The sequence below is a fragment of the Octodon degus genome, unplaced genomic scaffold (genome assembly GCF_000260255.1).
Source record: "Octodon degus isolate 3935 unplaced genomic scaffold, OctDeg1.0 scaffold00031, whole genome shotgun sequence".
In the NCBI taxonomy this organism is placed as follows: domain Eukaryota; kingdom Metazoa; phylum Chordata; class Mammalia; order Rodentia; family Octodontidae; genus Octodon; species Octodon degus.
Genome location: NW_004524607.1, coordinates 3038219 through 3064562, shown reverse-complemented (window position 1 = coordinate 3064562; position 26344 = coordinate 3038219). Strand labels below are relative to the sequence as shown.

Here is a 26344-nt window from a genome sequence, read left to right as displayed (position 1 = left end):
AAGCAGTACATTCCATGGCTTTGCCAGCCATCCTAGTTCTCAAACTTTGCCAAACAGCAGCAATTCTACCAAAGGCAACTAATTCCACCAGGGCCATCATCAATATTCCTGTCAGAAGGAGGGGGAGCAGGTGGCAGAGTGCTCCTGTTAAGTCCTGGGAATGGAAGCCCAGGCCTTATACACACTAGGCAAGTATTCTACTAAACTATTCTGACCTCCAACACAAGAGCAGAACTTTCATTTTCTTCCTCCTTACCTCAAATTTCTTTTTGTCAGTGTTGAGGCCCAAACCTAGGGCCTTCACACAGCTACCTCCCCAGCCTCTCTTTATACTTTTATTCTGAAATAGGATTTCTGTAAGTTGCCCAGACAGGACTCTTAACTTATAATCCTCCGTCAGCCTCCCACAGTGGGAAGACCACAGACATGCACCATCATCGTGATTGGCTCATTTTTACTTACAAATCCACCCAGACTGCAGGCTTCCACCTCCCGGGCAGCCAGGCCCTCCTGTGAGCTCTTGATGCCCACTGTTCCTCTTCTGCAGACCCTCGCACCCTGGTGCACACTGGCATCACCTGGGGCTTCAATGACCGGCCCTGGGGCAGCACTGAGAGTTGTCTCTTCAGCTCCCTGTGGATGTCTGTCTTTGCACCCCGTTCTCTTGTCATCCTTTGCTCTCCACCTACTAGCAGACCTTGTCATCTTTGCCTGCACCCACATTTCCCTCCCCTTTATCTCCTTCAGGAACTATCTACACTTACTTCTTCTCTGCCAAGGTGCCTGTAACCCTGAGGATTACCCACAAGGTCTCCCTCTTGAGCTCATGGTTCTGCAGACTACCACAAAAGTTCGCAAAATCTCCAGTACCAAATCCCATGCCTTGCCCCCAGCCTCAACATGGCACCCTCTTTCCCAGTCAGAACCACCATGATTTTCCACTTCACCTCTCAAGGCATCAGTGCTCTACCTCCAGCCCCTCCTGGAGCTCCCTTGCAGTTGGCACCCCCACTTCACAGCTCCTGCTACCCCAGCCCCCATTCATTCTGCCTGGATGAACCCTACCTCAGAGCTGAGTCCTCAGCCTTCGCCTTCAAGCCCCACCATCCCTGAGCTGCAGTCAGACACCGAAGTCAAAAACATTTAAAACTGAACCACTTCCTCCACCCAGCCCTGCTTCCTCCCACAAACCTTTCTCTGCATCCCCACGCCACCCGGTTCCGCTCATTCCTGCACTCACAGCCTGACTGCCCCTCTGTGCCTGCCTCTGACCCTTATTCCCTTTTAGGAACTGAAGAAGTTTCACAAAAGGAACTTGGCAAAGGTACAAGCAGAGTGGGAAAAGTGTCACTGAAGGGGGCAACCCATGGAGGGACAAGTACAGATGAGGCTCCTCCAAGCCCTGGGCCTGAAGAGGGGGCCTTGGTTGGTGAAAGTCTCCTCTAAGATGTGACTTTCAGCAGAGACTTTCCTCTGGTCCTCTGATGTTTTGTCTTGCTTTGACAGTAGCGGGAACTGAACACAGGACCTTTGAACTGAGCCATATTCCTGGTCCTTGTAAAATCTTTAATCTTGAGATAGGGTCTCACTAAGTCGTAAGATTTTCATATTGGCCTCAAATTTGTGATTTCTGCCACAGCCTCCCAGAGTGCTAAGATTACCGGTGCACATTGCCATACCCTATCAGTATTTGCTTATTTTAACTTGACAGATAAAATAACATGTAAATTAGGATATATATATATATATATATATATATATATATATATATATGTTATGCATCGCTTCATAGTCTCGCATGTACTGAGAACATTTAGCATCTACTTTCAGCACTATTCAAGAATACTGAGTATTATCATTAGCCATAATCACAGACTGCACAAGTGATCTGTTGATCCTCTTACCCATCCACAATTTTGCATTCAATGCCAAGCATCTCCCCAGGCTTCCTCCATGTGCCACCACCCCTGGTAACCACCATTCCACACTCTACTGTGAGTTTTAGAAGAGTGCGCATTGATTACACAGAATTTGCCTTCCTGTGCCTGGCTTATTTCACTTAATATAATGTCTTCTAGAGCCATCTGCAAATGACACAGTTTCCTTTTTTGTAGCTGAATATTATTCCTCTCTGTATCTGAATGTGTGACCTTAGAGTCTTTATCTGGTCCCTGACCCCTTCCTCTACGGCATTGTCTCCCTACTCTACTTCTGGCTCACCAGGAACTAAGCATCTTTGCTCTACCATGTGTCCTTTCTCCACAATGCTCCTGCCTAGAGCCAGCCCACTATGGATGGAATTCCTGAAATCATGAGCCAACATAAGCCTCACCCCCCAAAATTGTGGATGTTCTATGTTGGGTCCCAGCAAAAGGAAAGCTAGCTCTTACATATTCCTATCCCATAAATGACCTATTTTGACTGGTATTTTTCCAAGTCCCAATGAATATCTCTACTGCCAACTATGCTCATGTGGCCTCCTCTACCTCACATGTCACATTGATCTTATCTTCCGGGTCTCAGTCCACTCTTTCTTTCCTCTGCTTTTACTATATCATGTGAAGAGCTAACTTGTACAGTACCTCTTCTGTAAGACTTTCCTTGATACTATAGATACCATTTATATTACACTTAGCAAGTATATTGTACTGTGGTTGTTTATTCCTCCAATTATTACTATCTCCATAGCAAGCCCCATATTTTAATAATCTACATGATCAAATACAGGTGCTGAGCAGAGCCTCAACAGTGGCTGTTGACTATGGCAGCATATCAGGAAAAATAATATCCTTGCACTTACAATTTCATGGAATTGGGAGCAAAGAAGTTGGGAAAACATGAAGTTGGGAAAATACGAGGATCCAAGATTTGCTGTATTTTCTTTCCCTGCACTCTGTCTACAACCTCTTCCTGAGTTTTGTTCCATTTAAGTATCCTAAGGGGAAGAAAAAGAAAACGTCCTTACTAGACAGAAATCCCCATTGGTCAGGGTCTAGCCATGAAAAGTTCTATTGTATGCATAATTTCCCCAAAACACACCGCAGGGAAAGAAGGAAGTCTGAATATCTTGGTGGGCTGGCAAGTCTTTTGTACTTATTGGCATGACCCTGGTGAATTTGTATCTCCCCAGACAAAAGGCCAACACAAAGCTGATGATCTGAAATTTGGAGAATAAATAAGCCATGTCTCTCAATTATTTCCAAAAGCTCTCAGAAGTATGTTGTGGGCAAACTTTCAAGGGTAGGAAGTTGAGGCTTAAGAAACTACTGGAATTACACCTTAGAGGGTGACACTTCCTGCCTTCAAAAGATGTATATCCTGCTACTTAGAGTTCTGAAAGAGCTTCACATGATGGGAAAATATTACATACAGAACTGAAACCATATCTCTTTCTTTCTTCAATTTACTGAAGGGCAATCCATTTTCAATTTAGTGTCCCTAAGTTACTTGTACAATAAAGTCAACCCAAAGTGAGGTTAACTTAAGGTCCAAAAGTCAAAACGCCCATAGTCCTTTGCTTTAGCATTGTTATCAATGTAACTCTGACAAGAAACAAACAGCCTCAACACACTTCTTATCTCTAATCCTGGTGCTGGTAAACTTCAGAAGAAAAAGCCACCAAGTAACAGATCCACCGTCAAAGACTGTGGAGGGCAGCTGTTGTGACTTGATAAAAATGCAGATGGATACAGTGAACCTGGAGATTCCCATTTTTCCTGAGAGGATACAAGAGTTATTTACATTAACCAAAGTACTTAGTGATGTACCTGCAACTTTCAATTCAAGACAGATGAGACAAAAATAGATTCAAATTGCTTCCAGAACATGTTACAGTATAAAAGGTGAAAATATAGCAAACACCTGGTAGGTCTTGCCAAATGTTATTTCCTATGCATTTTCTTGTAAGTGACAGATTTTTAAAAAAGAAACACTTCTGAAGATGAAGGCAGAATGTGGACACCAAAGCCAGTATGTATTTATGTGGCTTTGATGTACTCTGGGGAAGAGAGTAACCTTGTAAGAATATGGCAGGAAAACAACTAAGACTGCTTCCTGCAGCCAGTATAATTACAATAAAGCTTGAATATGTTAGCTTAATACAATTCCAAACAAAATCCCAAAGAGATACCTTTTAAGCATTGACATATTTCAGAGAGTAACATAAGCAACATTAGGATGTCTACCCCCAGACTTAATATATGTTCATATTTTATCAGGTAAATCTTTCTTAACGTATTTTTTTCTTTCAAGAAACATAATGTTACAGATATAGTTGAGCCCTAAAAATATTATTCCTTCTTCAATTTCCAACTATTGCTCATTGATTGTACCCATTCTAGTTTTTATATTTTTACTAGATGTATGGAAATTCATAAATTAAATAATCCTATAAAGCTGTTCCTAAAGTTCATACAGAAGCACAAGAATTGAGTAAGACCCATGAATCATTTGACAAGAGAAATTAGTAAAAGGTAATATATACAATCAGATAAAATGTATTCTATGTACAACCCCTTAAAGAACATATACTGGCAAAAGCACAGATAGACAAAGCCACAGGATAAAGTAATTCCAAAAGATTTGAAGCTAAAATAGGTATTAAGCCACTGATAGATAAAGATACATTTCAAATTAATGACACAACATCCAGAAAACAATAATCTACCCTCCAAACCACAATGTCTGTAAAAAAAAAAAAATCAGATTCTTAACAGATACTTCACAGAAGAGGATATCCAAATATCCAATAAGATACTTAAGTGTTGTACTCAAAGACAAACTAAAAACCTAATTGAGTTAAAGCTGAAGCTGCAATTTCATTCTTAGGCCTACATTCAATATAAATGTGCTCCCAGGTCCACCAAAAAACAACCACCTGACGGCTAGTTTTCCCAAGGTCCAGGCACTGGCAACCACCCATCAGCCTACCCTCTGGGGAATAATGCACAGCCAAGGGTTTCCCTCTGGGTCTGGGCATTTTTGCTTTGGGAAAATCCATCAAGGGAATCACTTGTACCATATACACTTTTTAGTATATTGTGCTTCAGTGAAAACTGTCTAGAACAAAGGGAGGATGTCACCTATTGAACTGCCCTTAAAATTATTTCACAAATGTTGATCATTTCTGAAAATGAGTACTCACATAAACAGCTGAGGGAAATGCAAGTTGCTACAGTTCTTGGAGCTAGTAATTCAGTTAGATGAATTCAAAGCACATAGTACTGTTTCAAAGGATTTTCATCACACTGTTATTTGTAGGTGGAAAGCAGAAAATGTGAATGCCCAGCGATGCAGAGTTAGTTGAAAATATATCTCAGCCATGACGCCAGAAATGGAGAAGATTGGTCCATGCCATAGCAAATGACTACCTCAAGATATCCAACTAGAAAATGACCAGAGAAACTGAAAGGACATCATTTTAAGAACTATTATACAGTGAACCACCTCACCTTCCTTACATGACGAGACATCTTCTCCAAGAATCCCTTTGAAGAGCAGCACTCGGACCCTTCCCCTGGCCAGGCCTGTATACCACAGCCTTGCTTTGCAGCATGGTACTCCTCACCGGGTCTATAAACCCACACTCAATGGATAAATTACAAACATGGGTTGCTTGAGAGGTTCAGTACTTAAGGATTTGGTAATCAAAGTTTATTGTATTCCTGGTTGTTGTTTTTTTTTTTTTTTTTTTTTTCTTTTCCACTTCAAAAAATTGAAAGCAACTAAACGAACATCAAAGAAATCTGCAGAAGTTCTAAGTGAGGCCATGATGAAATAGAACTGCATAAAACCAGACGACAAATGGACTAAAGGAAGCTCCCCACGGGCATGTGGAGAGAGACGTTGTCTTGAGGGACATTCATCACACATGTCACAGTGCGCTTCCCAACAGCTGCTTGCACAAACACCAAGAAGAGTGGTACAGGAAGCCAGGGCCCTTCAGGGGTGACACCAGGTCCAGGTCAGACTTCAGAGCTACGTGAACTCACCTGCACTTCAGCCACAATTGGGCAAAAATCTCCTACAACTGGTACCTAAAACTGACATTTTTATATAGGCTAACCCTTAAAACCCATGGGACTGTTTTACATTTACCAATCGGATGGCACATTTTGGCCTAAATAAAATCTTTGGCAGTTTTGAACCTCAGATGGGCCTGTATATGGGGTTTACACTGGTTAATTTAAAGAGCATTTCAAATTTCCTTTCTAAAACTGAGATTAACTTGTTCTTCTTATGATATTCTTATTTACATCCCACCAGGGAGAGGAGGACTAGTTTATAACTACAGAGCTTTCTAGGGTGCTGAAAACTGACATTATAGATGGAGTTTCTATACAACATTAACCATTCTTTGTTCTTTGAAAAATGAACATTAAAATAAGATGCATAAACTACACTACATATAGCCTTTCCATATTGTCTTGGTTCAGTCATATACCCAAACATTATGAAGTTTCTAAGCTTAATCAAGTGACTTTCTCTTTGTCCCCAAACCAACATCCAGCACACCGGATGCCTTAAATCTAGTCTAGAATATCAAAGAAGCAGCATTTCATAACTTGGCCCCAGCTAATGTACCCACTTCTTCATTAAGAGTTCTTTTCTTCTCTACAATGCACTGCCAACCCTGAACCTAAATAAAAGGAATATATTTTTAAAGAAAACTTGATAGTGTTTTTCTTAAAAATAAATAAATAAGTGATTCACAAATTACCTTCTCTCTCTTTTTCTTTATGATATACTGTTGGTGCCGAAAATCAACATCAGATAATCTGTAGCCTTCAAACTGAAGGCCTAGAGACAAATGTAGTTATGACCATGTTCTCTTCAGTCTAAAATCACTAAGTCAAGCAGTAGTACTACTCTGTGCTACACTAAGTCACCTGCAAGAAGCAACCAGAGACATTTTTCTGTACACTGCCATTCCCATATGACCTAGTCTTGTAAATCTGCAATTTCTATGATATTCATCCACAGTCTATATACGATCATATGTGTGTGTGAGAGTACACTTATGTAGGTAGGTAGGAAGGAAAGCGGGTAGGTAGATGATAGCTAGGTAGACAGACAATGTTTTAGATATTTTTCTTCCTGCTGATACAAAATACCTGACACTCAAATTTACAGGAGAAGAAGTTTATTTGGCTCCTAGTTCACAGAGGTTTCAGTTCATAGTTAGCTAGCTTCCAGGCAGGGTGGCAAGGGAGAGGGGCAACAGAGAGCTCATGGCAAGGAAGGCAGGAAGCAACAAAAGCAAGAAGGACAAGCAGTGACACTCTTTCTGTCCTTTCTATCTTATCCAGCCTCCCTACCCTTCAGTCAGGCAGCACTCATACCCCGGGTAGGGCAGTCTTAATCCTAGCATCACACCATGGACCGACCCCAACATCTTATCAGCAGCGCACCCCAAGATCTAGCTCCCTCTGAAATGCCCCACATATGACCACATGAGGCATTGGGAGCAGGGGGCCTAGATAAAAGCCATAATGGATAGATTGGTCTTTTTCCCCCAGTTTATCTTGATTTGGGGAGTCAAATGAGTGGATGAAAATACAGTGCTTTGATTTTGTGTAAAACTGATCAAAGAAAGTGCCTTGAATTTATGTGAAAAAGTTTCCTATTAGGAATGGTAGCTATATTTTTTTTCAAACATGATTCCTTTTAATTGCGGAAAAGAGCCCAAAGGCTTTGTCGGAGGGCACGTGTTTTCTATAAATCAAAACATAAATAAATGTGAGATTATTTCACTGGGCATACATATGGTTTTTGCTAAGTAAACTCTATTTATAAAACACTGTTAGCCTACACAGGAACTGCTGTCAACATTTATAGGAAAAGAACTTTTTGCTACTCTGAAACTTGCCAGGATTTGAAAACAAGCCTAAATAGGAACTTCAGAAAATGTAAAGATAGATTTGATCTAAATGCAATATGAAATGGGCCACTGTGTTGTTTTCTAATTTTTAAATGCTTGGAAGAAATCTGTACTTGAACATTAGATCCCCACTTTACCTGGAAATATCTACATGGCTACAAGTTCATTATTTAGGCATGCCACTGTTCTTGGTAGATGTTCTCTGTTAGTTGTTGGCAAGGATCTCTGATTATTTTTCTTGTTATTGCCAAAAGGACAAAAATCATTCTGCAAAAGGGGAATCTTTGACATCTCTTAGAGATTACCATTGATAAATACCACACCGTCTTCTCTCAAAGGCTCACTTATAGGGTCTCTTCTCTTTATAGTCATCGTGCTCTATAAATATATTTTTCAGTCCTACTCGGACTGCAGCCTTCAAAATGAAGTTTTCTGGGAAAGGAATTAGCTAGCAGCAGCAGGAGCCAAGAGTCCTTGACAACCCTCAGCAAACCCCACAGAAGATAACAGTAACCTTCAAAGAAATTTACATTGTCCATTTTCCATTCAACTTTTCTTTCTTGGGCTTCAGTGCCTTCCAAAACAGAATTTTTTCTTAGCTTTTGCAATCAGTCCCTATACTAGGCTGATCTAAGCCAAGGACTACGTTCAAATGGCAATGGTTCCAGAAAAAGACCTCTCCCTCTCTCCTGGCTTTCTTAAGAAAGTAGTATTTCTTTTCAAGCTGCATCTTCTCCAGTTGTAAAACTTATCACCTCCTGGCATGAAACAGATTTGTTTTTATGTTTAAAGATAGGTTTGCACACAAAAAATAAGTCATTCTCTTGAATGGCAAAGGAGAGATGGTGGGAGATCGCCATCAAAATAAAACAGGATTTCAAAGTCTGCACAAACTTGCACATTAATAAAGCCCTTAAATATATGTAATGATAATCTTACATGTCATTTTTCATGTATGATTAAACTGTTTGGAAACAATGTAAAAAGCTTCACTCCCAAATATTTTCCCAATTTATATGTAGAGTTCTACAGTATTTCACCCAACTTACACTCAGAATAATCTCTCTAGAATGTGCCTAATGAAAGAGGTTGACTATAAAATGTGACCACGGTTACAATAAGCTTAAATACAGTGTTGAAGCCAAAGGTACAGCACAGTGGTAGAGACCTTGCCTAGATGCAGGCCATGGGTTGGATCCCCAACACTGACAGACAGCAAGGAGAAAAGGGAGAAAAAGGCAAAATACAACATTTTCAGCATCGTCCACTTGAGTAATTTTTCTAATGAAGCACAAGCTATCTTAGTAGTCACACAAATGAATTGGAAATTATAAGGCAAGCCTGAGTTCTCCAGAACTCCTGTTCCTAATCAATCACCACAGATCAGGGACATCATTAGTGCCTTTGATCACAGCTCCGCTTTCAAGCTCAGAGGGGACTGGATTGATCCTCGCTGGCACTGAGAATGGAGACACACCTAGGACTACAATCCACCGTGAAACGGGAGAAGTCACCAGCGTCCCTTCCCCTCCCTTAGGAGGACAGAGAGCACATTCCAGGGCGGCCCAGCCCCAGACAATAGAGGCACCTCATTAAATCCAAACCTAATTCCCCTCCGACCAGGATTCCCAAAGCGCATTAAGAGAGGAAGAGGCGTTAAGCTACTTTTCTTTCAAAGAACTCAGGTTATGAACCCACCACTATGGTCTTCCTCCCCCTAACACCCACCAGCCAAGCTCCAAATCCCCTTGGCTGGGGGCAGGGAACGTGGCTGTGGAATTACTTCTCCCTTTTCCCCCACTACAAAGCACCTCTACAATGCAGAACTTGGGCTTTTACTTCTCGATTTCACTTCATGAAATAAATTTTATTGTAAAATAAATTTTACTTTTAAAACACAATTTAGGGCATGAATGTGCTGGGAACTCTACATGGGCCAAGAAAAGTCCTATGACAGAATGCTGACTTGGATAGTTTCTGGATATGGGCCTGAAATCACCCCCGAGGTCCTGATGGGAAACGGTCACACTGGGGAATGAAAAGTTTTAATTGATCTCCACTACTTCGCTGCTATTGTTGTTGACTGCCCTCCTCCTCTTCCTCTTCTTTGTAACCCCATTCTAATTGAGCTTCAGGAAAACTGGGGGGGAAGTAGTTTATTATCTCCCTCATCAGGTGATCAATGATTTCATTAATAAGACAGATAACAAAACTGTCATACCATCGACACTGTTATGAAAGATGACCCCAGCTTCCTGCTCCATTTCCCAAGGTCTGGGGTTCTCTGTGGCAGCTCTGAGTCCATTCAATATTTTCCACAGACAGAGAAAAGTGAAAATCCATTTTGAAACCAATTTCAATTAGGATCCAGAAGCTGTTATCACAGGTGTCGCAGAATGGGCCCGTAAGTGGAAATGTCGCCTATCCATTCTGAAATGAAACCTTATCAGGGGCTACAAAGATGGCTGGGGACAGCCTATCTGTAAATTACTTTTCGTCCTGTGTTAACTCAACCTTAGTTCTGTCATATGGAATTCTTTCCACCCACTAGTAATAATCTAATGACTAACCAGACAAAGTACCCCAAAGGCTTTCAGCTGGGCAGGGCTGTACCCTTAAACATGGGACAAATGCAAACACTCTGGCCTGCAGGCCGCAAAGGACAGGCATGCTTTCAATGACAGGACTAAAAGTTTATTATGGGAAAGAAAAGAAGCCCGTCTCCACCCATTGCATTCCTGGTGATTTTTCAATTGCAAACTCCAAGGCCCCGTTATTTCATTAATGCAGCACCCAAGTCGCCCGGCTTTTCTCTCACATCTTTCAGGCTCCTTTTAGCAAATTATCCCATGACGGCGGATTTATTCAGTCAAAGACTTCGGACTTTGAGAGGCAACAAAAGAATCAAGAGACTTTCTGGTCCACCTGCCTAGCGCATGATGAGGCAGGGGAAAGTCTCCCCCAGAGAAACCAATCAAACCATTGTGTGGCACAGTCAGACCTTTTCAGCTGTCAAGGCGGAGAGCAGAGCGGGAGATGAAAGAGCAAGGATGAAGCTACCATTTACGAAACCATGTGGGAATGGTCTCCTAAGATTTAATAATTGGGATGGAACTCAACTTTCTACAACTAAAGGGGAAAAACAGCAGAAAGGAAGAAAGAGACCAAGACGAGGAAAGGGTCAAAGAAAAAGTAAAAAAGTACAAGCTAGGAAAAAAAGATAGCATCCTGGGTTGTACTAGGAATAACTTTAATATAAAAAAAAATTCCTTACCTGAGACAAAATCCTATCTATGAAAGCAAAGAAGAAAAGGAAGAGAGGCTTCCAAAAATCACAGACAGACAGAAAGAAGAAGGAAGGAGAAAGGAGAGAGAGTGTATGAGAGGGGCATATTGGCTTGATTTAGTGAGGCTTTTCACATTTTTCCTCTAGGTTAGAGCTGCATGAAATGTTCAGATTCTAATTTTCTCATGCAGTTAATTCAAAGTAACAAAACAACAAAACGCCCCTATTATTATGGCTGCTTATAGTTTTAAACATAAAATGGAATTTTAAATTAGCTTACAATGCATACCGTCTGGACACAGGAAAAAAAAAAGGCATCAAACTGGCAGAGACAGTGGGGTATATATTTGTAAGCAGTTCCAAGAACGTTTACATTATACTACAAATTCAACATGATATACTTAAATAGAAGAGGGGAAAAGCTAATCCTAAGTACTGCTCACAGGACCTAAAAAATGATAATTTTTTAAAATCCTGATATAAATATCATGTCAAGCAGCTGCTTTGGTTTCTTTGCTTACTGTTATCACTAGAGACTCATGACGTACTCTGATTACTACACTTAGTCTGAAGCATAAAGCTTTGTCAGGATTCTGGGGCGTCCTGGGACTGTTCTGTGTGTTAGCTATATTGGAAGCTACACAACATTATGGATGATATGTCAGAACTCACAGAACTGTACACAATCTACAGAATTTTACTGTATGCAAATTTTAAAAAATAACTGAAAGGGGGCCTGCCGGTTAGCTCAGTTGTTTAAGTGCCTGCTCAGGCAAACTCAGTCAGGCAGTCAGGCTCAGGACACCACGCTTCAATCCCGAGCTCTACCTCCCTTACCAGACCTACCCTTCAGGCAGCCTGAGTCACCAAAAAAAAAAAAAAAAATCCTTTTGGGCTGGGGAGATAGCTCAGTAGAATAAGCACTTGCCTGGCAAGCACAAGGGCCTGAGTTCAATTCCCGGTTCCTCCAAAAAAAAAAAAAAAAAAAAAAAAAACCCTGAAAACTAAAGCAGATATATTTAAACAAGTCTCTGTGTACAAAAAATGTAAGGTCTTTCACTTTTACAAAAGACCTCATATCTTAAGGCTGCCTGGAAAGCCACTGGGAGTCAGAGTGGTAAAGGGAAGGAAGGCCCCAGCCACTTCCCCAAAAGAAGATCTTCCTGCCATAAGGACGGTTTCGTCCTTCAGGTTCCCACTACACAGTGGCTGTGCTGACTCTGGGCATTTTGTCTCTGGACCCAGGAAACACCCTCCACACTGGATCTGGAGTAATCAAAGGACCCCAGCAACTTTTCACAGCAAAACACGTCATACTGTGGCTTCTTTCCCCTACCACTCTACAGAACTGCGGCAACACGGACACAGTATTTAACTTTGAAATTGTTTTTTGTGGAAGAGAAATCCAATCGTGCGAGGCAGGGGGTGGAGCCAGCCTTCTCCCTAAATAAGCATCTCACACAAAGGTAGAGCTCATCTGATGATTCTGGTGACCATGAATGAGAAGTAAACCCCAAAGGCATTTGACTTCTGACTCTAAACTTGTGCCAACACCAGGTCTAGTGATTTGAGGTACTGAGCTCTGATCCTGGCTTCTACTATCTACTGACCTGATGACCACGTGTCCCAATTTTGTTAGTGAATACCTTGTACGTTTTCTCTCCATCAAATTAAAGTTTATCTATTTGGAGATGGAGGACATATACTAAAAGGAGAGGAATGAAACATAACAAAGTGGTTGGGATAGATATATAGTTGCATTCTCTTAATGAATAGAATGATTTTTTCTAATGGTGTTTGTAAGTAGGATCACAAGTCTGCATCTTGTACAGCAATTAACCACTAAGAAGAATATATGCAGTGTATTATTTGTTGAAACTGTACTTTCGATTTGATTTGAAACTGTCTCATTGCTATATGTTTATCAATAAAACTTTGAAAAGAAAAAAAGAAACATAACAATGAATTATGTCCTACTAAATTATATCCAGAAGAGCCTGTCACTATAACTAACAAAACCTGACACGTTTAGGGACTCACAGGACCAGGGACAGAGACATTAATATTTAGCCCAAGATCACACAGCAATTCCTTGGCGAGACTAGGGTGCAAGCCTTGGTGCCCACTGTGTTACATCTGGCCTGTCGCACTGTCCTGGAGATCAGGTAGGCCTGGGTTGGACTTCGTAGGCTCTTTCCACATGTGCTACACAAAACATGGAAGGGGGGGCAAGACATAAAGTGGATGGTAAATTATCCGGGTGCTATTCTCAAATTCAAATATAAAAATCAAGAGATATAAGAGGCAGAAAGGATAACCTGGGTCAGCAAGAGAGATTCTAAGAGACATGGCACTATTCGATAGTTCAGTGGTGGATGTGTGGCATTACACATCTGTCCAAGTCTGTATGAGCCAGAGTCACCCTCTGTGAACTTTTAACGTACAAAACTGATACTGGGGTTGATGAATCCTAACAAACATACCGCAACCACACAAGAAGTTAGGAAGATGGAAAATGGGAGAAGGAACCCTGAACTTGCAGCTCAATTTTCATATTAACCTAGAACTTCTCTACAATATAAAGTTGATTAATTCAGAGAACAAAATCACATAAAATCAAGTTTTACTACCAGAATGAGGGGGGAAGGGGCTCATTTGAGAAGCACTGAAACACACAACTATATTAGCAAAACCTTGACTCTATGGAAGAACACAGGACAAGGACAAAGAATCTTCCCATTTATGGGAAGGGACAGAAGAATAGCGCACCAAATTGGAAAGTCAGAGTGGAGTCACCATTTTGGAAGACATTTAAATAGTAAGTGAAAGTGAGCCTTTGTCTATAGGTAGCTGGGAGACACAGAAGAAGTGGTATATCTAGAACTGTAATGACATTCACTTGGCAGAAACGTGTGCAGAAGAGGGGAGATCAAGAGCAAGGTGAGTAGACAGAAGGCCACTTTTGTTGTTGAGGAGCCAAGGAGTGAGCTCTTAGACAGCAGAGTGGTAGTATGGGGTCGAAGGGCATATGGGTGCATAATTACAGAGAAAAATGTAGCAGGACCTCAAAACCAGCAGGACACAGGAAGCATGAGAGAAGAAGGGGTCAGAGGTGACACTGCAGTTTCAAGCCTGCGTGACCACAGGAAAGGTGATACACTTAACCAAAATAAAGAGTCCAGTGGTAGCCAGAGGTCGAAGGTCTGTGAGTCTGAAGCCCAAGAGAACTGAAGTTCTTATGTGAATCAGATTATTCATCATGAGTTCTTTGGTTTTAAAATATGAAATACCTTAAAACATAAAATAAAACCTAACCATGATACGCACAAAGCACCCAAGTGGGCACCACAACCTGAATGGAACTAATTTATCCTAGTTAAAAAAAAAAATCACAAAAAAGGAGGGAAACAAGAGGAAAAAAAGAAAAAGAAAAGGGAGGATGTATACATGCTGTTTCCAACTCTCAAGATATAGTCAGCACAATGTTAGCTTTCAAGGACAAAGAAATTAAATAAATTTTCTTAAAATTATCCCTCCTTATTTTCTGATTTAAGGAGGCATTTAGATGAAAGGTAAAGAAATTTTAGCCTTTTAAAATCCGTCCTTCCTTAAGATGAGCAAGCTTGGTCACATTCAGGATTTGTGAAACATCTTGAACTATTTTTCAGACATCTGAGTCCAACAAATTCATCATTACTTTTGCCAAACATTTTTCCCTTAATTTGAAAACCTATGTGTATTTTCAAGAGAACACAATCCTTTTGTTTGTGGATTTATAACATTTAAACTCATCAGCATACTTCCTCTTAATCCCAATGCTGATCTTCGTAGAGCTCTTGCCTGGTATAAGCTTCCTGCACAGTACGGGCATTGTGTCACTTAATCCTCCTGAGATAGACCCTGTGAGTATCATCTTGCAGACGGATGAGGAGACGGACACACTGACAAGCTAACTGTCCACGCCCACATAGCTAGTCTGTGGCAGAGCCACACCTCAGTCCAACTTTCAGACCCCCAAACTTGCACATGCACCTAAACAAAACCCTATAATGCAAATCCATTTGATCTGAAAGGCCCTTCCACCCATCTGTCATGTGCCAGCAAATGCTATATGGCCAGAAAATAAAGAATTAACATCTGAGGGGTGCAAACCAACTGCCCATTTCTGGGCATAATTAGACACAAGGATTCAACAAAGAAAGGGGCAAGAAGACAAGAGCTCCAAGAAGGTGGAGTGGCAAGGAATTTCAAATTTTGTAGACTACTCAGGCCAATTTTCCTTCAATCAGGGGACAGTCCGAGAGACATCACAGCTAACACCTCTGGGATGGACCCTGGAGCAGCTCGCTAGCTTGCCCAGGAAGTAACCAAAAGTGAAAAGAGAAAACAAATCTTAAGTATTTACGGACCACAGTTCTCTCCCTTGACAAACCTCAAACATTTTTTTCAGCAGAGAAGCAAGTTCTTCCTTTTGAAACAACCAAAGTGAATGGGAAACTTCCTTATTGTTTACTAATTCATCTCTCAACTTCAGTTTCATGTTACATCACCAGTAGGGTAATAATTTCATCTCTCTACCACCTTCAGGTGTGTCCCCAGTAAGCTTTAGATCTGAGAAAAGATACTCAGGACAACAGTTCCAACGTTTATGGTGAGTTTCTTTTTTGAACACCAAAATAGCAGGTTAGTAAGAACTATCAGATTAGGGAGGGGGGGGAGAGAGGGAGAGAGAGAGAGAGAAAGAAAGAGAGAGAGAGAGAGAGACAGAGAGAGACAGAGAGACAGAGACAGAGACAGAGAGTCAGAGACAGAGAGACAGAGAGACAGAGAGAGAGACAGAAGGGAGGGGAGGAGAGGGGAGAGAGAGCCAAAAATGAAGCAACTCCTTCAATTTGAAGAGCAGGCAACAGAGAAAATTGTATAGGATAATAAAATGTGTAAACAATGAATAGGTCTGAATTTAAAATTCTGTTTATTTATTTTTTATTCTTTCTTTCTTTATTTATTTATTTTGTGGAACTGGGGATTAAACTCAGGCCCTTGCGCTTGCCAGGGAAGTGCTTATTTTACTGAGCCATCCCCCTGGCTCCTGAGCCATCTCCCCAGTCCTAAAACTCTGAATACTTAGAAGACACAATATCTAACTTGGGAAGTAACAAACTGACACCCGAAACACAAACAATTAAGGCGTCTAACTTATAATCTTATCAGATTAACCAATTAAATCCACAAGAAGAACCAATATCTGAATACACACTTTGTATGGGAAAGCCATGTCACTGAGGTGAAAAATTATCACTTAAATCACATGTACACTTACAATGTTCAGAAAACTCCTCAGTCACTGTCATTTCATAAATAACCCTGAAATTTAAGATTGAATACAGATCCATTAAACTATAGGCATATCATGGTTCCCATGTAAAAACTGCCAAAGCCTTTACAGACATAAACAGTTAAATGTTACAAAAATCAAATTCAGCCCCTGCTCCCATACAACATCTAGAACACAGCTTTTTACTTGTGTTTGTTTGAAATTTCAATCTTAGGGAGAAAATGCCTGCGTACAATGGTGTCTGAGGTTTCTGAAGCGTACGCCTTGACATAAGCACGTTGTGCTTAAACAAAACTCTGTGAGTGTTATTCTAGAAACGGAGTCTCAGCAAGAAAGGCAAGAAAACAGACCTGTGAGGGCATGCTGCGGAATGTGCATGCTTTGGCCGGGAGACTCCAAATCAAGAACAAATTGCACCACATAATGGTTGGAAAAGTTACTTAAGTCAATGTCACCAATAACTTCACCAATAACAAAACATTTTTGTTTGTTGGATTTTTAGTCATAAAATGAGAGATGGGAGAAAAGACACATACATTACATTCTTCTGGCTGTTGATACTGAACTATTTATTTATTTGCAGCTCTAGGGACTCAACCAAGCGCCTTTATACTAAGCCACTTGTGAACTCCTTCCCACTAATTTTGTTTTGAGATGGCTTCTTAAGTTACCCACGGTGGGCTCCAGCTTGAGGTCTTCCTGCTTCAGCTTCCCAAAATGTCAGGATGACAAGTGTGAGCAACGAAGCCCAACTTGAACTCATTTTTAAACTCTCCAGTTAGGAATCAAATGGCGGAGCTTTGGGAAGAAAACTTAAGAAATCTCTGAAAACAGGAGGATCAGTACTACCTATTGCAGCATCCCTTTGATTACATACTCTTATATGTGAACAGTTTCCATGCATTTCTGAAATATTTGTAGAAGGACAGATGGCTGCATGGATGGATGACAGCCGTAGGAATGGCAGCCTCCAGCTGGCACATAGCCAGTGTACTGATCACTGAAGACCTGAGGGCCACAAGTTCTAAACCCAAATAGAGCAAAGGAACAAGGCCACACACTGGCTTTTGTGATCAGTATGGCAGGACCAGTTAGAGAGTGCACACAGGCCGTGCAGGCCACCACCCAGTGCCCATTTGGGTCTGGAGGAGGCTCTAAACTAGTTTGATGCAAACTACAGAGAACTCTGTAAAGAAGATGATAATTATTAACATTCACTAAAACAAAGAAGAAAGTCGATTTTTCTTGCTTTTTCTTGTCTTTAAATGTATTTGGTTTTTGGGATTCTGCTAATAAGTTAGAAGCTGATGTTTAAAAAAATCATGACTATCTGTGTGATAATGGCCAGAGTTCAGATGATTCTGGAGAGCTCTCGCTCAGGCCTTTTGACCCCAGGTGAGCTGGGACATGCACACATGCAGGAGGGGATGCGGGTTTCCAGGGCTCAGGCTGATCAGGGAACAAAGCCAGTGCAGAACAATTTAAGAAGCAGATCTGTGAGTATTCAAAACCATAGGACTGACTGATGGAACCCAAGGTCTTCTTGTGGAGCTATCTCCTCAGTCCTTGCTATATTTTGAGATAGGGTCTCATGAAGTCACTGAGTTACCCAAACTGGGCCAGAACTTGCCTCATCCTCCCACGGTGGCGGGATGGCAGGTGGGTGCCACTGTACTCTTATCTTGGGATTGGCTTTTGTTAAATCACAACCTCGTTCTCTGGTTGGTTTTCTCTCTAGGTTTCCTGACCACTGTTCCACTTAGGTTAACTGTGTTCCTAGTCACTTTCCACAGGATGGTCACAGCGAGGCTCAGGACCCACAACAAGAGTAGAAAACCTCCTAGGTGCATATCCTGGGGTGACAACTGCGCCCTCATGATGAGGCAGGAGGTGGTGACTACAAGTTGGTGACTATGATGGGGCCTCTCCTGACTGCACAGGGTACAGTGTCTTTCTTGTTCCTCCTTGCTTTGTTCCTTTCTGTCTGCCATGAACTGTCTCTCCTCTTCAATGCCACCCTTCCTTGGAGCTGGCTGATTAGAGACTGAAACCTCAACAAACTACGAGTGACATACACCCTTCCTTCTTTAACTTTCAGTATTGAGTATTCTGTCTCAGCAATAAGCAAAGTTACTAAAGACATGCACCTTCTCCCAAAGGTGTGGCTGTGGCCTCTTCCCTCACACACCTACACACACACATTCCCAGAGTACCATATGTTCACATCCTCCCACACATGTACTCACTCACAGCCACACATACTCTAAAGATGACGCAAAGCTGATGTGTCCTGAAATGTGCAGAAAACATTTCTACAAAATTACTATGAAAATTACCAAACAACAAATACTGCAGGCATTGATACTACTTCTGACCCAATAAACTGGGCTAATTTTTGCAAATGCCAGAAAAGGAAAACAAAATGACATGGATTTATTTTAAAGGGAAATAAACCTTCTGTGACTACATTGGAAAAATAATGGAAATATTCTGGCTCTGGCCCCAAGGTTGGTTTGTTTTTGGAGTAGTAGGGATTGAACCCATGGCCTTTGTACTGAGCTATATCACTGAAACTTTTTATTTTGAGAAAGCTTCTTGTTAAGTTGCTTGGGTTGAGCTTGAACCTGTGATCTTCCTACCACAACCTCCCAGAGTGCTGGGATAACTTGTACAAGCCACCATATCAGCTTCTAGTTCAGAGTTTAAATACTAAAAAGCAAGGCTTATCACTTATTTATTCCAAGAACAGTCATATTAAGATTTACTTTTGGCACTTTTTGTAAATTATTTCAACCCAAACATAAATATATCTCCCTAAGAGCAAATGCACATCCGGGCCCATCATCCAGCAGGTCTGAAAGCTAGGTCCCTCCCCCAATGTCACATCCAGCAGTGCCACTCAGGACATCAGCAGAGGGCAGCTGGAGGCACAGACTGGACGAGGTGGACAGGCACAGTGTTATAGCCAGCAGACGTCTCAGGAATCCCTGCTTTCAGAGGCAAAGGTTGCAGACTGATGCTCCCCTCCAAAGCCAATTCCAAGTCTCCAACTCTACATTTAAGAAAACTGTATATCAGCCTAGTACAACCTTTCTTGGAATAAATAATGATAAGTCCACTGGGAAACAGGAGGATGGAACCAGGATGACTCACACCAATCAGTGAGTCCCACTACACAGCACCCAAGAACTAGCCAGTTGGATGGTGGAAAAGTGGACTGAAAGCCAGGAGGCCAGGATGGCAGTAAAAGCTACAAAAATCAAAGGCACTACCTGTCTACCAGCAAGGACACAAAGGTTAGCACTAACCATCCTATTTGTGCACACCATCAGGTAGAATTGACTATACTACTCCATTCTTCAACCAGAGTGCCTCTGAACATTGAACATAACACATAGAAATAGTGACTCTATGTTGCCTCTGAAAATAATTAAATGAATTCAAATTGTATAAGCCAACTATGAAACACATCTTAGATCCTAATACTACACTAACGTTCAACTGTTGAATTTTAAAATCCTTTAGAGCAGACTACTTAAAATTGAAGAAGGGGGAGTTGTCACTAATTTTAACAAAGACAACTAGTGTGTCTTTTGTAAGAGCTAATTATTCAAAGAATATAGACTTTCCGTGTGAAATGCAAAGCATTTTGAACTCTCGCCAGACTAATCAAGTTGATTTCTAAAATGCCAAAACAGGAACTTCCTATAATAAATAACCTATCACTTTTACATCTCAAATTAGAAAATCTGGAAGAAAACGTGTAGGTCAAGTGCCAGAATGGAATTACTGAAGCTGTCCATTCTGTGCCTCCCTCCACCATCCACCTCACGCATTTTCTTCAGCCTCTTCTAGAACAAGCCCTGGTCCAGGTGGAAATGCTCAATTCCTAAGAAATTCAGGGGACAAAAAGATGACTGCAGGTTTCAGTGCGGTGCAGCCACTCACCATTGGAAGTTGTGCTGGAGGCCACCGCTTTCTCACTGACATCTGTTCGGGAGGGACATTTCACAATGGAATTCTCCACTTTCTTCTTCTCAGTTGTCGCAGAGCTGTGGGACTGGGCCTCCATGGTGTCTTCTCATTACTTCAGCTCTTCTCTAAGGGAAACACCTACAAAACATCACAAAGCCATCACCTTCCAGGAAAAGGAAAAGATGACCTCCTCCAAAGGCCCCTTCAAGGGTCAAATAAGAGACCAAAATTTTAGCAAACATTGAAATCTAAACCATGTTTCTCCACAGGTTTTTTTGGTAAAGAAAAAGTTTTTAAGTTTGGTTAACAAGTTAGGCAAAATATTGTCCACACACTCAAAAGGAAAACGGCGGTATTCCATTATGTGAATATTTTCCTGGGCACTGCCCATCAAATGGTCCAAACGCCACTCTCAGCAGTGTCCGCAGTGTGAAAGCCAAGTGTTACATGACCCATTTAAGCCATGTTTACCGTGGTCTCTTCAGGCAGCCAACTTTTGCTTCCATGTTTTAAAGAGCATCCCACAATGCTCACATCTACACCTTTTACTCAAAATTTCAGAATTAAGAGAATAATTCAAGCTAAGCAACTAATGATGTTTGCTTTTTTTTTTTTAGACAGGGTCTCACTATGCAGTTTGGGCTGGCTTAGTGCTCAATTCTGTAGCCGCCAGGCTGGTCTCAAACTTGCAGCGATCCTCCTGTCTAAACCTCTCAAGTGCTGGCATTATAGGCACAGGCCACCACGCCCGGTTCCAGGGCCCAGATGGCAGGGCCAGGGATTGAACTCGGGTTCTTGTGCTTGCCAGGTAGGTACTCATGCCTCTGAGCTATCTCCCCAGCCCCACTTCTTTCATTAAAAGATACCTGAGCAGCACTAAGCTTTTTAACCCAAAATCATTCAGGGGAACTATTTCCTAAAACATGAGATTCTTTCCATTCATTTGGGTTCCATTTTTTGAAACAAGGTAATAGAATAACATGCCTCCAGTCGCACAAGGAAAAGCCACAAAAGGTCACCAACAGCAAAGCCGAGGATCACTAAAAAACCTGAAAACTCCACTAGAGGCAGCTCAGTGCATCCATCTTTTACTGGCGTCATTCATGTGATAAATCCTAACTCATCATTCATCAATTTCCACCTTGCTTAGTCCATGTTCTTTTCTACAGTCCTGCTCTACACACACAAAGAATACAAGAAAAGATAAACAGTACCTTCTTTGGCATATTTTCTTCAAGCTCTCTGTATCGCAACACCATGGTGGGCATTTTATAATCCATCTTTACTTTTCTGCCTTAGCAGATTCCATAGATTTCAATAAGAGCAATGAATCCTAAAATAAAATAACCAACTGCTTCACCAGCTAAAAAAAGTTGAAATGCCAGATCACAGATATTCACTTTTACCTCCTATTTGTAAGGGAACTGCAAATTCTCTTAACATAAAATAAACTCCCCTTGACCTGGACTTCAAGTAAACAGAAGTATTAAGAAACAAGTCGCATGGTACTGTGGGCATCAGCCTTTCCACCAACTTCCAATTCTTTTCTAAGATTATCCAGTGTCATTCAGTGTAAAACACACAAGTTATTTAAGAACAGCTTTTGTGGAATAAAAAGAAAAAAGAAGCACCAAGTGAAATTTACATATCAATTGTAAGATCCACTCCAAATTCAGAAACATCCCTCAAAGGCAGTGACAAAGAGAGAAGAGTCAAGGAGCTGGAAATATCTTTAGCTGGCTCAAAGTGTGTCCAACACGGAGGACCACGGCTACCTGAGCTGTTCAGCACACTAATTCAGGCAACCTGTTGCTGAACCTTCATTGTGTTACTACTGGTCAATGAGAGAACCAAAATGTAGCACTTAATCCTTTTCACTAGAGGAGGGAGAGCACATCCTTTTTCAGAATGGGTTCAAAATTAAGACCCTTCTTCCAGAAAACAATCTCAAACGATGAAAACACAAGAATGTACATTTAAATTTCCAAAGGATCACAGATTTGCCCAAGTTTTTCCATAAATCCAGATTAAAAAAACCTTAAAAGAAAATGTTCAACTGTTCTTTCTCCCCCTAACAAATCCCAAAATAACTTGTTTTTTAATGTTTCCTCACATTAATTTAAATAACATCTCTGATATGCCACAAGACCACACAACCTCAGTCTACACCACTTTCTCAGAGTGGCAGGGAACCACTGGGATCAAGGCTGTTTTAGTGCTTGCTATGTGTCCTGTTCCAGAGTCCAATTTCTGAGGCCATGCCTACGTCCTGGGACAGATGGTGCCTGAGGACCCATATTTTAATAAGCAGTACTCACAATCAGGCTTGCTAAAGTTTTCCAACAACTGTTCTTTACGTTTGGTTTTGCTCATTGCTATGTACCAGGCAGGAAGACCACAGAAATCTTTGTTGACTCGGTACACTAATAAATGAAGTACACCACAGAATATTGAGTTCTCAGCTCCACCCAAGTCTCTCTTAGCACCCACCACAATGATAATCACCTAGAAAGGTCTTCACTGAACTTCCATTCCTCCTTCTAGATTGTGGAATAAATGTAAGCTTGGCCTTGCAAGTTATCAAGAGAAAGGTTTAACATTCTGGACACCCCAAATGAAACTGTGGAATGCTTGCCATGGAGTCCTTGCCCCTAAAGGACAGGACCAAGGTCTTCCCAGCACCTAGTGCACCTAAGAATGTGACTGTGGAAATAATCTATTACATCCATGGCTCTGTGATTTTGACCGTACAGTATCTTGTGTTTTAGTCCCACTGAGTAATCTACACATATTATATTCTACATATGGAATTTCTTTGAAAACTGGCGAAGTATATAAAAACCAGGTAGGGTAGTATATGCTTATAATCCCAGCACTCTGGGAGACGAAGGCAGGAGGACTGCAAGTTTTTTACCACAGTTGGGCAGTTTATGAAGTCTTTTCCTCAAAATTGAGTTTGTATATGAAGCCCTGGGTTCAATTCCCAGAAGCATCCTCACCAAAAAACAAAATAAAATAGCAGGAATACTTAACCAAAACATTGCACTTTTAGTCACTTGAAAGCAACAGCCTCTTACTATATTCAGTTTTCGGTATTTGGGTAGAGTTTACCAGTTGAATTTTTGTAATGGGCTAAGTTAAAACTTTACACAGAAATGTACAAATGGACCAGAAAATCCCATTAAGTGATAGGACACCTAGAGAAAACTAAGTCTCCTCTCTAGCACAGGAAGATCATTAACAGTAGTGAAAAGGTAAGTCACTGAAGTTCCTTGACAAACTTGGTTTGTGTGGAGTTGTTGGGTTTTCCCCCAAGGCAAAGGACTTCATTGGAAGAAAGCACTGCAGCCCTCCCCATAGCATCTGAGTGAAAAAAAAAAGGCTCTTGCAAGAAGTGGTAAAGCTCCAGGCGCTGCCTGCAATCACACTAATTAATAATCTTAGCGAATACTAATTCATACCCCTGTTTGAAATGGATTTTTTAAAAAATAGGCCCTCGGTCACCGAAGCCTCTACCCCCTTCTTCTATTTTGACAACTTATTTTTGGATCTCATTAGTTAGTAACTAATTATTTAAAAGTGTGGTTGATGTGTGGAACACGGCTAGAAAAATGGCAACTTGCCAAGGCAGACATCTGCTTTCTGTATATCCCTATGAATTCTATCTGCTTATTTTACCGATAAAAACCTGTAAGTTTGGCTAGGTGAGTTATCTAGAGAAAGGCTTAACATTGTGGACACCCACACTCGGTCAAGTTGTGATGCAGGAGGAATGGAGGGGCAGAAAAGGATGGCTGCTTCTAGCAGAGATGACAGGCGTCACAGGACAGGAACAGGCTCCAAAACTCAGCACTGAGATGAGCATTACAGCCTTAGATCAGGGCTGCCCAGCGAACACTCACCAGAGTCCTTATCCCTATGGGACAGCAGCCCTCGAGTGCGGGGCCTTCAAAAATAGTAACTTCTAACTTTCACAGAACTTAAGTGCCAAGGTAAAATTTTAAGTTCTGCTTCACTTCAAGGACTTTTGTCTAAGGACATCCTGCCACTCCTTTGTGGAAGCCAGTAAGTGAAATGAGACTTTTTACCACTGATACAGTTTCCCTGCTTACAATGTCACACTGTCCCCTGGAATCCCTTTCCCAGGAAACACTATCCGCAAGATGCGCTGGTGTGCCTCTTGACTTTTCAGTCTCAGCAGCCTGAGCACCTGGGGAAGAAAAACAAAAACAAAAACAAAACAAGAAAAAGGGCTCTCCAGGTACATGCTTTCCTAAGGCTTGAAGTTTCACTGGTAAAAGCAAAGGGACAAACATTCCTTCCAGAAAGCAGTGCGGGCTTTTCTCATTCAACCACCCCTGAACACTTGGTTATTTCCCTGAGGCCAAAACCCAGTGCACAATTAATTCCAGATCCTATTTAAACCTAATCCCTTTCCCCACTAGCAACCTGCCTGCAGGTGGGTCTTTTCTTCCTAAATTATAAATCGGAATCTGCACCAATCTCCTGTAAAACAAAGCATATAAAGCGTCCTGCAACCGCTGAGCAGGTGAAGCTGCAGCACACAGCTGCATTTGAAAGTAAGCAAAGTGGGGGAAAAGCAGTGAAGTGTTGACCAATAGGGAGAGTTCGTACAGAGCACCCACATTTTCAGTGGCCTCAAGTCTTCCACTTCGAGGTTGTGGCTCCTTAGACATGTAACAGGGGAAGGATAGGCAATCCAAAAAGCAAACATTCATCCTTACAAAGGTGAGAGGCGTCTCCATTTGTTAGGATTCTGACGTTGGTCAGACTACGTGGCTATGGTCCACTTGGTCTGAAAGCTGTCCCACTGGAAGTCTTCCTGTCCGGGCACTTGGGATGCGGGTAACACGGGTTTTTCACACCCTAAACGCTCCCCACCCCCTCCGCGCCTGCGTCCTGGCTGTTCCCGGTGCCCCTCTCAGAGGCCAATTCATTAGGAGCGCAGGCGGGCGCGCTCAGTGCTGCTGCACCCATCATCATTACACCAGCGCGGGGACGTCCACACGGTGCTCGGAGCCCAGGCCCCAACAGCGCGCCGGGAATTTCTCAGAAAGGGCTCTGGGTGTCTGGGGGCAGAGGCCAGAGGCGTTGTTCTCCTGGGACCCACTTTGATCTGCAAGCGGCCTCTGGAGACAATGCAAATCTGCCAGCCAGGCTTCAAGAAAGTGGAAACACCCGCCTGAAGGCGGGGCTTGGGCCTCTGAAGGGCACAGAGGCAACCCTTATCAGTCTGGATCAGACCAGTTATCCTGCTCCTCTGGAATATTCCTGGGCGCTGCAAACTCACCCTCTGTCAGGTTGGCTCACCAAAGTGTCCTGCAGACTTGGCCCCTGGTTGTATTCACAAACTAGCTGGATGCAACTTTCCTGGCACTTTGCAATGTGACACCGTGTGTGTGTGTGTGTGTGTGTGTGTGTGTGTGTGTGTGTGGAGATAAAGAAACATTGGGAACACTTGAAAAGGCTTCAGGAAGCCAGGGGGTGTGTGTTTCACTCACAAAACCCATTCACCACTAACCTGGTCCGCAAATGTGGTTTTCTTCATTAGCTGCCATAAATAGAGAAAGGTGGCCAAAGCACAGGCACATGGCCTCATTGTCTCCCTCTCAGAGAAGCCCTTCGTGGAGTTCCAGAGTTTAACCTGTACCACCACAGAGGCTTTATGCAGTAGTAAATAGTGTGAAAAATTACCATTCTGGAAAAATATGCAAAACTCACCCTTTCCTCTGTGCCCCAAAGCCTCTGATCCCACAGGAAAGCAGAATGCCATTATTGTTTAAACCCTTAAAATATTTTTTTCAAAGAGAGAACCAGTGCTAATGTCATCATCGTTAACATTAGGTGG

At 41.8% G+C, this 26344-nt stretch overlaps 1 protein-coding gene across 2 annotated transcripts in view; it reads right to left on the bottom strand.

Moving 5' to 3' along the window:
• The window catches only part of Gli3 (GLI family zinc finger 3), a 278402-nt gene that overhangs the window by 243377 nt on the left and 8681 nt on the right, over nucleotides 1–26344 (bottom strand). For both annotated transcript variants that reach the window (XM_004629558.3, XM_023713477.1), the window contains exon 2: nucleotides 20449–20613. In XM_004629558.3, coding sequence (XP_004629615.1) covers nucleotides 20449–20572 — 124 coding nt within the window. In that variant the 5' untranslated portion in view covers nucleotides 20573–20613. The remainder of the gene's footprint in view (nucleotides 1–20448; nucleotides 20614–26344) is intronic.